This window comes from Alligator sinensis, unplaced genomic scaffold (assembly GCF_000455745.1).
Source record: "Alligator sinensis unplaced genomic scaffold, ASM45574v1 scaffold701_1, whole genome shotgun sequence".
NCBI classification, from domain to species: Eukaryota; Metazoa; Chordata; order Crocodylia; family Alligatoridae; genus Alligator; species Alligator sinensis.
Genome location: NW_005841915.1, coordinates 1169782 through 1183909, shown reverse-complemented (window position 1 = coordinate 1183909; position 14128 = coordinate 1169782). Strand labels below are relative to the sequence as shown.

The following is a 14128-nucleotide window of genomic DNA, read 5'->3' as shown; positions in this document are numbered from 1 at the left end:
GTTCCGCCCGGGGGGGGGGGAGCCTCCCAGTGCCATAGCAAGGGGTGCTAATGCTCCCCCTGCTGCTGCCACCAGCTTTGCATCCGGCCGTTTGCCACCTGTCCCAATCCAGCCATAGGCTGCTGCAGGAGGAGGGAGGGGAGGGCACACTGAGATACCCACACACTCCCAGCCACGATTGCTCACGGATCGCTAAACCTTAGCGGGAACACTGGCTGTCATGTGTCAGTTATTAAGGATGAGACCCCTTTTAGGGTTTTTTCTTGCTAGTATCTCTGACAAGTTATTCCTTCCTATAGTACCCATTGTAGATGATATGATGCCTTTCATAAAGTATCATTTTGAGAAATAAAACTTAGAAAAAGTTCTGCTTATTATCCTCAGTGCTCCATAGTCTGTAGTTTCAAACTGCATATTTTCAGCTGCTGTCCTCTGTCCCTCCCACTTCCTGTAGCAAAGGCTAGACGTACAATACTCTATTAGTAAATTTGTATAATGCAGACTCCTTGTGGAACAAAACAAACAGACTTTGTGCCTTTTCAGCTGATTAGTTATCTTCTGTAGCAGATGATTTTCTTTATTGCTTTGTTTGCAAGTTAGCTACTGCTTATAATGCCTGGAGCACACAATGATTAATAATATTTTAGCAAATCCATAGTAAAGTGTACATCCCTAAGCTAAAGTTTGCCTAGCAAGGAATTCATTGCTGAAACATAGTTGACAATTATCCTAGTGTTCATGTGAGTTATTTCAGAGCTCTCTTTGCTAGTTTCTTTTTTCTGCTCTTTTACATTTTGGATTAAAGTTAAGTCCAATCACCGCAGAAGTAACCAAGGATGGATATTTGTAGAAACTATGGCCAGTAAACAAATTATTGTTTGTACACTCATTAAGGGGAAACAATTATCTGGAACACTTTCCTCAATACCTGTTGCTATACATGTCTATCATTTGCAACAATGGTATTTTTATGTATAAATAACAGGTTTGGGGAATTTCTAAAATTTTTAAATAGTTAGTTAACAAAATACCTCTGTTAAACATTCCCTTTTGGTCTGTGCATGCTTTTTCAAATGCATACTGAGGACTCCTAAGGCTTGTAGACATTCCTACAGACCTGTAGACAACCCATATTGGTGGTTTTCCATTGGCAGAAAACAAATGGAGAAAGCCTTGGAGCTCTGAAAGACACTGAAGACATAGGGGAATGGCAGGGCAAAAGATGAGAGGCTTTTGTTCGGTGATACTGCTTTATTATTTTTAAAGAGATACAAAGGGGATAATTATAACAAGACAATGAATGCAGTCTTAATGATGATGAGAAGGGAGCAATCACTCCAAACTATAGCTCAAAGATGATGACATGAATAATTCTTGCTAATGTAAAAGAAGATTTCATAGATTTCATAGACATTAGAGCTGGAAGGGACCTCAGAAGATACTCAAGTCCAGCCCCTTGTCCCAGGGGCAGGAAGTCAGCAGGGATCATAGGATCCCAGCAAGAGAAACATCCAGATGTCTCTTGAAGGCGTTCAAAGTAGGTGCTTGCCCCGCCTCTGGCAGCAGGCTATTCCAGACCTTGGGGGCTTGGACAGTAAAGAAGTTCTTCTTTATGTCCAGCCTGAAACGGATGCAGAAGAGTTTGTGACTGCTCAACCTCATCATCCCTTGGGGCGCTCTGGTGAACAAACATTCCCCCAGATCCTGGTGAGCACCCCTGATAAACTTAGAGGTGGCCACCAGATCTCCCCTGAGCCTGCGCTTTTCCAGGCTGAAGAGTCCCATGGCTCTCAGCCTCTCATCATAAGGTCTGTTTTCCTGACCTCTGATCATGTGCGTGGCTCTTCTCTGCACTCTCTCAAGCTTCTCCACATCCTTTTTGAATTGTGGAGCCCAAAACTGGACGCAGTACTCCAGCTGCGGCTTCACCAAGGCCGAGTACAACGGGAGAATGACGTCCCGGGATTTGCTTGAGAAGCATCTGTGGATGCAAGCCAGCGTTTTGCTTTCTTTACTAGCAGCAGCATCACATTGAAGGCTCATGTTCATCTTGTGGCCAATCATGACCCCCAAGTCCCGTTTGTCCATAGTACTAGCCAGCGTAGCACTGCCGAGCCTATAAGCATGCTGCAGGTTCTTCTTCCCAAGGTGGAGAACCTTGCATTTTTCAGTGTTAAACACCGTCAGGTTCTCATCTGCCCATTTCCTGAGCCTGTTAAGGTCAGCCTGGATCACTCCCCTGTCCTCATAAGAGAAAGGGGAAGAGAATTATCTTTTCTCAGTGTTTCAGTCTTGGAACACAGTTCTGATGGGCTGATTAAATGGTACACTGTAGACTACCTCTACACTTGATATTTACCCATACATAGTGCTAAGTACAGTGCCTCAAAGGTCATAATCTCAGCTATTTTCTTGTCCCAGGGGTCCACTAGCTTCTGAATGTCTAACCAATACATATCTAAATGGTGTTTAGTATCCCATAACCCTGGCTGGATATCTAGAAGTAAAGGTTATTATCTGTGTAAACTCACCACCCAGTTGGCTTGCATTGCTCATTTTAGCATTGTCCAGTTTGAGTTTAGCATACTGCGGTATGTACACTGGACATTATTTATGGCCCGGACTCGGGTTTTGTCTACATTTGTTTTTATACCTGACTCTAGTGATGTTGCTCCTGATTTCACTGTTCAGTGGGATGAGAATCAGCTGTATAACCCATATGCCTATATGGCAAAATGTAGGATTTTTAATTAGAGCAGCATGATTGTATCTAGAGACAGAAAAAGACCTTAAGTATCTCTAGTTTACCCCTCCACAAGGCCATAATATTAGCCATCCCCTGAGAGTGAATACATTAGTCCTTACATGGATGGAGACACCTACTTTTAATCCACCTCCTGGTCAACAACATTTGCATTTAATTGAAGAATAATAATGTAATTATTATTACAGTTAATTAAAAACCAGCAGCCATAGCCCTATAATTTGCCTAGGGGGAAAAAAAAAAGGATTGTCTGTTCTCCCCACAATGTTACTTAGGGAATAAGCACGCTATTATTTTATCTAACAGGTTTTCTTCGTAGGCCTGATCCTAGCTTTCATAGAAAGAAAACTCAGTAAGCTCTTTTACATGTTTTGGACTTTCTTCCTTCTAAATTAATGGTTGCAAAAAGGGGTTGACAACTAATTATAAAAGACTATATTGAAACTTCATTAGGCTCTCATAACTACCCACCAACAGCAAATGCTGGCTTTAATAGGTCATTGTCTCTGCCTCGGCAAGAAGCAGATTGTCACGGTTGCCAAGGGTAACCCTTAGTCTGACGCCTGTGGACAGGCCAAAATCGAACAGCTGTGCAATGCAGAGCTCACACTGAGTGTGAAATATATGGTGACCATATATTGACAAAATTTAAACAGAGAAGGCTATGTTCTTCTTACCGTGGTCAGCCCCATCACTTAATTTGTATTTATAGCTGGCTTCTCTACCATCTGTGCATGCTGGCCTTCTCAACATCTCAGAGGAATTGGAGTGGCATTGTTTGAAGATCTGATTAAATAGCCAGGAAAAAGTAATCCATCATTTATAAAGGGAAATGGAGACAGTTACAATGGTGTCCCATAGCTCTTTAGGGTTTTGTCTTCATTTTCTTTTCCCTTCATTGTAAACCAATGCCAAACATAATAAACCCTGACCAAGAGTGCAGAATTTACTGACAGCATTTGAACACCTATGTGGGAGCAGTAATGAATGATCCCGTTTCCTTTAGGCTGGTCCTAGTGATAGATTAAACTACATTACAGTGGAGGATAGCCCCTTTCCTCCAGGCTCGCACCTGTCTAAATATACTCCGCATGCATGTGATGAATGCGAGATTCAACTTAAACCAGACCAGAAACAAACAACAAAATGCTGCAGTTCCCCATGGTGAGGTTTAATAGCTAGAAAGTTGTTTTTCTGAGTGCCGTTGCATCTCTCTGGTCCCAGCTGCCCTTCTTAAATACCAGGGGGGCTAAGTGATAGGTATATTTACTTTGACAGTAAAGAACCTTCTTAATTCCCACTTGAAGCCAGAGTCACTATTAGTCACTGGTGATTCTGCAAAGAAAGGAGAGGAGAAACGCTCATCTGTGTGTATAAACATGAAGCAAAATGCAACATGCCAGACAGACAGCAGCAGGCCATCCAAACCTTCTGCATCACCACAAAGTTCACGCAGACTATTGACAGTCTGAGTACAGAGAGCGCCATGAAGCATCTCATTAGCAATCATAATTCTTTCCATAGGTTTGTCCTCCAATTCTGTCCTGTCCAGGTGTCTCTGTATGCCATATAGCTGTATTCCTTGGTAGTAGGGCACAGATCACAGCTAGATCTGTGTTTGCTGCACAGGGGAGCAAGCTGGAGGTTTGGGATAAAGAGCTGCCTGTTTCATATTTGGAGAGTCAAGGAAAAGAAGGAGCTAGTGGAGCAAGTGTTGGACAGCCACAGTGAGAAAATAAGGGCCAGACAGACTTCTAAGAGGTGTAATATTTGTGCTCAGGCTATTCATTCTGCACACGTGTAAAAAGAAAGGATCATTCACCCTTTTTCCATTTGTTTGTTCATTCTATGTAGATGAGTGCAGAAACTTGTGAACCAGGAAGATGAGATATACAAATACTCAGTGAGGAGCACTGTACCCTAGCAGAGTCATCTTAGTTGTATCCACAGGGAGTTAACAGCTGCATTTTTGCTGTAGTGCAACTACCTTTCATATGACAGTTTAGAGCATGACAGCCTGAGAGATCCAGGTCCTTATAGAAATCAGTGGTCTTGAACACCTCAACAATATTATTGTTGTATCCCACTGTAACAGCCTAAACACGGTGCATGGGGTTTATATATTTATGGCCTCTTACTGGAGAAAACTGCAGTTTTTATTGTTTTTTGTTTTGTTTTTAAATAAGGGCAGGATTTGACTAAAGCCTATACACACACACACACACACACACACACACACATATACAAAATACACACACACACAAATATATATATAATTGCTCATATATGCTTGGCAAAAGAAATGCTGCAGCATACACTGAAGGAGATCAGAGAAGATCCTCACAGCTGTCATTAAATAATGAACAACTGTTTCTACTTTTTCTACAATACATTTCTACCTTTCCCAGTCCATGTCAGCAGGTGGCTGAATGTTACTTCTGAGCATTTGCTTCTTCACAGCTCACTGTGACACAACTCTGCGCACACACAATCACAGAAGAAATAAACTCCAAAGCACATTTCTACCCAAAACACGGAAATCAGATGTGTGGTGTTTATGCACGTTTTACATAATCCGACTGAAGAAGTCATAAATTTACCTGGTTTAATTTCAAATACAGAAACACACAGTCCCCACTAGTTCTGGCACAAAAAGGGGTGGCTTGTAATACAAGCAAATCTCTTCATTTTAGTGTGACAGAACTATATCCACCCCCACCTTCTTCCCATAAAAGAAATATGAACCTTTTACATATGCCACTTTGCTATCTTGCTTATTCCAGTGAAAAACTTTACCCCTTATTCCCTTAAAACAAATATTCTAAGACTGTTTAATGTGGAGCCATGTGTATTTTCTGTCCATTCTTTATGGGCTGTTTCCTTCCAAACCTTTTCTCGTCCCCCTGGCCTATATAATTCCCAGCCTCATCTCGTATATCAGCAAGATGAACCCAGTGGGCGAAAGGCAAGACACGTCTTTGATTTTTCAGGCAGGGAATGTGACCTCTGGTGTCATGTCTTGGATGCACCTAGCATCTGTAATTGTCCCAGCAAACAAGAGGCTCAAGGTTACACCAAGACAGACCTAAGCCTCCCTTCATGCAGACAGGGACCCTGCTGTTCCAAGATAAGCCATCCGGCAAACTAAATATTTTTTAATAGGACTGTAAGTGTGAAAGCAGAGGGAGCAAAAATCAGAGGTGCCCAGCTGGGATTTTGATGCTAATAGTATTAATTACAGATATGATTCTGTGTGTCCTTTGCATCTTACCAGGCTCGGGGATGATTAGCTGCGCACTGGTCTGTGCATTGCCAGCATCATTTTCAGCTACACACTGGTAAAAACCTTCATCTGACTTTACTAAGCCCAGAATCCGCAAGTTGCTGCCACCCTAGAGAGAGAAAGAGGAAAGGGGAGGTAGAGGGAATTAATTAGACAAAGCCACTGAATGGAGTGTACCTGACTAAGGAACTTCAACTGCATCCTGGTTATGAAACAGCAGTGCCAACATAGGAGCCCTCGGCCACCACTCAGGCAGGCTGGGCCTCCCAAGGTTTGGACTAAAATGCACATGCATTAGAAATCTGCTGACTCCTTTTGTTCTTTTTGCACCACTTTGTTAGCAGGGGTTTGTGCCCTCAGGGTACAATACACTCTGGTGTAGAGGGCCAGCCCAAGACCCTCTGCAACATGTTAGCTACATCCATAAAGGCTTTGGTAGGCAGTACATTGGCCTTTGTGTTGGGAAGGATGCAAAAGAGCCTCCAACTTTTTTTAATAGCATTCTGAAGGTCAGGCCCTCTGATAGGGCAAGAGACCTGGAGATTGACAGCACTGGAAGGACCAGTTATCATGTGCAGCTGTTGGAAAGGATTTCAGTTCATAGCTGCTGCAGGCACAGGCTGAATTACACGATGGGGTGAATATTGGCTTTTTAAGAGATAATTCTTAAAAAGATTTTGTGAGAGCTAGGCCTTGGCCAAAACATTTCTTGAGTTTATGAAAGGATAATCCCCTCTCCCCATTTTACCTAAAACGGGACTTGGCATTTCTCAAGATTTTCTCATTACTCTCTTAATGCTGTCTGATTTCTGAACAGTAAAACAAAGACATGTGCAAAGTAACATGAGTGCATGATGCCATACAAAGGAGTATGTCTTCTTCATAAGAAAAAGATGTCATGAAGTAACTTTTATTAATTAGAAGATGCTTAACCAGCTTGTGAGTAGCTTATCTTATTTACTGGAAAGTGCATCAATTAAAAAAAAATGAGTGCCCCAAAAAGATCTGATCTTTAGTTTAAGAGGTGAGCATGTCTCATGAGCAGTTGTTTAAAGAAAAAAAAAGAGTATGTGTTCATGGCCTCACTCTACATATTCTCACAGCCACTTGATACTAAGTAGAAACACATTCAAGGTGAGAGTTTGAGAAGTGTTCAGAAGTCTCATCTCTGTTTCCATAGAAGTCAGTGATTAAACTCCCGCTGACTGACATGACAGCAGAATTAAGCCAATGCTTTTGAAAATCTTCCCAATCATGCTTCAGCTATAAGTTTATAGGTATGTCATTTTGGTTCACATGTTCAGTAATTTGTCCTGGTGAGAAAGTTGTGCAGATGTCAAATGGCCATTTCTACTGTTAATGTCATATAGAAATAACATGATTACTATGGAGAAATTTACTCCAGATTTTACTACACTGAGTAAACTGACTATAATAAAGGGGTAGATAACTAACCATCTATACAAAACCAGCTGTCCACTAGGGGCAGGGGATCTGAACAAGATGCCATTTTGAGTTGAAATGGACTAAGGGCGCACACATCTCACTAGTACACTGCAAAACTTATACCGCCGTTTAGTTACTTCTTTCTTTCCCAGACATAATTTGATCTCAGAGTGGCAACTGTCTATCAGTGAAAATCAATCAGTTTCTTTGAAAGCAAAACATTGGGAGTTACATCAGAGGGTTCACATTTGCAACATACTTATTGTAGAGTAATTGCACTTTATTCCAGGGCAAAAGTAGAGTCACTCCACTCTGAAAGTGAAAATGCAGGCCTTTCGCCGCAGGCCTGTTCAACTGGCATCCCCCCACAGATAGTTTTTAGATCAGTATGCTGAATGGACCTGCAGCAAAAGGCTTGCATTTTCACTTTTAATTCCGTTGATTCCAAATGACATTTCACAGGGAACAAAATGTTGAGAAACCAAAAGGACTGGCACACTTCTGCGAATTCCCAATAAAAACATGAATTCTGAGCTCCCATGTAAGATCTTCACCCTTCTCATTCAGTCTACCTAAAAATAATCCACGTTGCAGTGCATCTTGGAAGGAGGAGCTTCCATTTTTTAAATCCCTGCTTCTCCTTTGTCCTTATTTATTCTGATTGTTACACTGCGTCATACCCCCTCTTTCTGTAATTTGAAAGAGCATCTTTTTTATGCAGATAATCAAAGTACCAGTAACTTGTAATCTAATCTTTGTTCCCCTAACTTGAAAATTGTCATCTTCCTATTAATATTTCTTTCCATTTGTTCCCTTACTATCTATCTTGTATCTCAGGGTGTAATTCCTTTGGAATAGGGACCTATAACATCTTGCCCATAAAGCACCTTAACATGACTGTAGCTATGTCCATTGCTTGTGATTATTATTTTTCATTCTAATTAATAATTAGAAGTATGATGCAAAATTTATGGTTAGTGCTATCTCCATAAAAAAGATTAAACAAAAATCTAAACCACCACTAAGTGTAGAAATAAGGACTGCATCCAAATCCCACTGAAGTTAGCATGATAACTTCAAAGGTCTTTGGATGATGCAATTTTTCTTCTTTCCATCAGGCAGCAGGAGAGAGCACATCTGTTCTGGTTAGATGTTTCTTGTTTGTATAAAATTACTAATGCCCATAATGTCCATTATGAAAAGAATAAATAACGGAACAATGGAAACATGCTGAACAATCAGTCGAGCAGTGCACTGGTAATGACAAAAGGTCGGATAATTACCACAATCTGAAAATAATCACTAGGAATCACCACTTCTCCATTCTTGATCCAATCCACTGTAGGGACGGGCTTACCAGAGACAGCACATTCAAACTCAATATCCATACTCTCATACGCATAGAGATTTGAAGGACGAATTAAAAACCATGGAGGAACTGCAAGGAAAAAAAAGAAAATTAGAACAAGTTATGATTGGGAGTGAATGTACACCTAGTAAATTGATAATTTCATTAAATCTATAAAATGTTGGACAGAAATAGAAAACATATCTGTAATTCAAATGATCCCCCTCAACCCTAAGCTCATTAAAGAGCAAATACTAAGGAAAACATTTATTATAGTGAATCCTGTTATAAAGTCTCTGTTAACAATTATATGTTTCTTTCGCCAAGAGGAAAGATCAACAATTTAATTTGGGAGAAAAAAAGAACAGGTACAATTTATGCAAAAAAACCCATATATACAAAAAAAATGTGATGAAAAGTTCTCTGAATTGAACGAATGAGGGGCCATTCACTAAAGTTACCTGAAAATGTATATATAGGAATGCAGGTTGAGACAAACACACTGGTTAAAGTGTATATTGATACAGAACAAAGTGTGGTTTGACCCAAGACATTTTCATATAAACAAGTAGGACTAATGATTGAATTTAAAGAACACGAGGAGTTAATCAATAAGAGTGAAATTTGTCCATGATAATAGGAAGAAGAAACACGCTGGGTTATCTTTGCTGAGGACAAATTCTTATTAAGCTAGTAATTATCTGTTGCCTTGTATTACTATAATGTATTCGTACTTTTGCTGTATGCTATATGATATGCTAATTTCATTTAATTTCATCATTACCATAACACTAGTATGATGGAAATTTGCAATTTGAGGAAAACTGCTAATAACATACAATTTCTAATGAGCCCCCACCCACCATAGAAAAAAAAATCAGGTACAGTTTATCAGCTTTTGCAAGGGAATTATGTTCACTATTTTGAATATTCATAGCTGCTAGGAAGCCAGATTAGATTAATTTTTAAGTAGCACCCATGACTTTTCATTTGACACAGAAAATGGAGTTGTAGTTCTCAAGTAACCATTTTGAATATTTGACTTACAATAGCTTCATAGCCACTGTGTACAAAAAAAGTACGTTAAAAGAAGTTAAAGGTCGAAGAGACAAACATTAAGAAAGTAGAAAATGCCTACATTAAGGTTGTCCTTGCATGCTAAATTCAGAGCCCTTATTTCAATGCATTATAATATATTAGTATCTTAATTGCATAAACAAATAGTTTATGGCAGGAGGCACCAGTTGCTCATGGATTGTGAAATCTCCATCCTTGGAGGTTTTTAAGACCTGAGAAATCAAAGGCTTGGCTGAGATGATCTAGTTAGGGATGGTCCTGCTTTGAATGGGGGGTGGAATAGATGACCTTCTGTGGTCCCTTCCAACCCTAATTTTCTATGATCCAGTACTGTGTTTTATCCTTGCTGTTCTGCATGTTGTCCCATGCCTTGCTTCCTTCACCTTATTCAAACCCATCTCTGAAGACAGAAATATTCATTTCCTCATGGGCCTTCCTGTGGTTCTAAATACTACAGTATCTGTGAGCTCCTCAGCCACTATTTTACCTAGGAGGTAAGGGGTGATATTATCCTCATTTTACAGATGAAGAATTGAAACACCAAGATACATGAATAAAATAAAGGGGGAAAGTGTCCATTAATTTTAGGTGCGCAATCTGATATACTTGGGTTCTGACTTTTCATGGCTCCTAGCTTTATATAGACTGTAACATGTTCAACATGCAGATCCCAATGGTTTTTTGCTGTAATGTAAGTACCTACCACTAATACCAATCAAACCGCAGGCTCTCTAGCTGGGAATACAGCAAGACAACCACATGATTAAAAGCAATCTTTAGAACATATTAAGCGATGCATCCGATATCATGCTGGAATTCTGGGGCAAATTCAGTGATAAAAATCCATGCATGTCTCCAAGACGACATTAGATTTCTTTTTCAATGAGACCATTTTATCTCCATCTACAATCCCTAGCCTCAGTTCCTAAATACTTCCCAACTTTGGTAACAAAAGAAGTCAGGGTCTGACACAAAATACGCTCCTTAATTACACAACCTTGATTAATTCCCTTCAACCTATGCACTGAATCAGGCAGACCCTACAGGGAAAATATGAGCATTTAATTAAAATGTAGCATCCAAGTGTATATGAATAAGTGGGTAGATTTGATTGTACTAGTATTTGTAACTTTTGAGTACTTGACTTAGCAACATTAACCTTCTATGGCTGCAGTAATTATTATTATTATTGTAAACCAAGAAAACGCCTGAAATTCCACTCTATGTAACAATGTTGCCTCCCATATGGTTTCTCTCAGGGATCAACAGTACAAATTACTGCCACATGATTTAGGAGAATAACTGATAGCAATAGTAAGTTGTCCCATCCACAAGGGAAAGGTACTGGAGCAATATAAAGCAACATTTGCCAGTAGGTTTCTCACCTATTTGCTGAAGTTAAAGAAATGTTGAGATTCAAATATTCTGGGCTCTATTCTAGGGTCTGAAGAGAGTTTTACTCCAGGTTATAGATCCTCCTGTCCTTGGCCCCTCCAGCCTGTCCTTGTCTATTGCCTGTTCCCAGCCTCCTCCCTCAGAACCATCCCTCATCTTCAAAATACTTAAAAGCAAACAGGCAAATCAGAAACAAATCCCACAATCATCGCTCCAGAACTAGGGCAATGAAGGTTTATACTTCCTAGAAATTAAGACCAGACTGGACCTTAAAATCATCTGGTCTAACTTCATGTATATCACAGACTTTACATTTCACCCACAACAAATATTCTATATCAAGTTCAAAGAATTGATTAGATAAAAAAAAAAAGCTGGAGGGAAGGCAAACTTATTTAGTTGGGATTCATATTTTTCTCAAGAACTAGTCCAATGGTGAGGAATGACCTAAGGCAGCATCTAAAAGCTACCACAAAACCTCCTCGCTTTATATTCTAAGTACACAGGATAATTTTTTAATCCACCTTCATTAATAAAAACAAGCAGCAAGAAACTCAATGTATATACACACATATGTATACTGCTTGTAAGAACATATTATACTATTCATATATGTATGAACCCACTCCAGATGAAAGGAGAAAGAAGAATTGAATGAGCAAACAGTGACATTTAATTCACGACCAAAAGGAAATCAAATCGCCATAGTGATAACAAAATAGAACAGAATAGATAATAGGTTCTTCACTCCAGCCTCTTTGTCTCTGTTCCACCTTCTTCCTCTCCTGTTTCTCCCTCTCACTCAATTTTTTAAAGAGAACCCATATGCAAGAATCAAAACATGAGAATGGAAATAATCCGATTACATGGAGCATAAGCAAGCCTGGAAGTCTCTTATACGCTGGATTGCTAAACACAGAATGGGAGTATTATGCTTTGGAATATATTCATCGAAGTCAAATTTAAAAAAAATTGTTAGTACCATTGCAACAGGGATCCAGAGGTTCCTGTTGTTCTGAGGGGAAAGTGCATCAGGCCAACCTTGCCATGTAGGCAGCAGTTGGGCAGGAACTAGAAGCTCCAACAAAGGTTGGAGGCCTAAAGGTACCAAGTGTTGCGGTGGGATCAGGGTCCCCTCCAAAATGACCAAGTACCACCTGCAAGGCAGGAGGGCACAAATACAGTTTATGAGGCAGTTGCTGAGTCCTGAGGCACTAACAGGGCCAGGAGGACCACAGTTTAGTGCCCTATGGGGCAAGACAAACTGGCTGATAGAAGACTTGAGGCTCACTTTGGGACCCTGGGGCAGCCTCACTAAACTCCATAAGAAACATCAAAGCATGGCAACTGAGGTTAAAAGGGAGGGTACCCTAAGGAGCCAGAGTGGGGCAGGGGCCATGTGGCTACCAGAGAGTATTGAGGCCACCCCTGGGTCTTGATCCTGCACAACCATCCACTAACTTTAATTCTATGTAAGCTCATTATGCCCAGTTTTTTATCACATTTACCAAAAACATGGGTGTGATGTAACCATTTCAGACAAGGTGCTAACTGTATTTACTCAAATCTAAGACTACCCTGAATTCAAGATGACCCCCCAATAATTAGATTCCACATAAGGAAAAAAATTGGTATTATTTTAATAAGCAGACATACTGACAAAAACTATAGCAATACCAGTAAATCATAAATTCAACATTAGCTTTGATTCAATTCAGACATCATCTCAACTCAATCTGTATTAAGTTCTATTCAGATCATGGTTGGTGCTACTCCTTTTTTAGTCCTGACAATTTAGGACTGGGCACTTTCACACGCATCCTCCGGTATTAAATGTCTTGTGAACGATCACTAATATTCCTCTTTTCTTTAGCAGTGCCCCAGGTCTCTGTTTCCACACAGCATCAAACCAGTCATTCATCAGCTCATTTGACATCCATCCTTGTTTCTGGCATCTAACCACTATTCCTGGTGGCAATTTTTATTTTGGCAGGGTTTTGCATTTCCAAATCACATAAGGTGGCAATTTTCTCCCATCTGCCAATACTGCTAACATCACTGTAATTTGTGACTTTTCATTTCCTGTATTTCTTATAAATATGTATTTTGCACCTTTTTTCATGGATGATGACATTGCTTTGCATGTCAAAATAGACTGGAGTCTCATCAGTATTACCTAACTGGCCCAGAAAGTGGGCATGAGTTTTGCATAGCCCAATAATGTACCGCTGGAATTCAATATGTTTTTCACTGCAGTCTGATGGTTACTTTTGTGTAAGTGATCTTCTTCATCTCAGGGCTAAGCCACTATGTCACATCATTCGGATAAATCACTCACTACTTGCTTTGAACTTTTAAGGGGAATGTTCAATTGCTTCACTATATCTAATGCTTTGAATTGAAGCACTTGGAGGGTGATTGGCATTCCCTCCTTTCTCTTTTCTTGAATGTACTTGAGAACTTGTTGATCAAACTCAGGAATACACCCTTGTTTTGGACTCCCATTTTTTTCTGTGTGGACTCAGCATTCTTGCGTTTTCCTTTTAATTGTCTCTATTCATGCACATTTGTTTCAGTAATAATATACTTTCTTCCCACCTCAAAAAACATTTTTTTCAGCATAATTTATAACCTTCATTTTAAATTTTGTATCATATCTGTGACTCATTCCTATAGGTATCTTCACATGTGTACAGCTACTTTCTCTTTTTTCTACATGGTCTGTCATTCGGGTTTCTCTGCCACCGCTTACCCCACAGAATTTACCATAAGTTTCTATGGTTTTAAATTTTGGCCAGTCGATAGTCATCATGCC

The 14128-nt window shown here is 39.9% G+C and overlaps 1 protein-coding gene across 1 annotated transcript in view; it reads right to left on the bottom strand.

Annotated features, from left to right (window-relative positions):
- DCC (DCC netrin 1 receptor) overlaps nt 1-14128 on the bottom strand; it is a 1018850-nt gene that overhangs the window by 410658 nt on the left and 594064 nt on the right. Inside the window, exons 6-7 of the mRNA XM_025198166.1 lie at nt 8777-8931; nt 6036-6156 (exon numbers count right to left, since the gene is read on the bottom strand). Coding sequence (XP_025053951.1) covers nt 6036-6156; nt 8777-8931 — 276 coding nt within the window. The remainder of the gene's footprint in view (nt 1-6035; nt 6157-8776; nt 8932-14128) is intronic.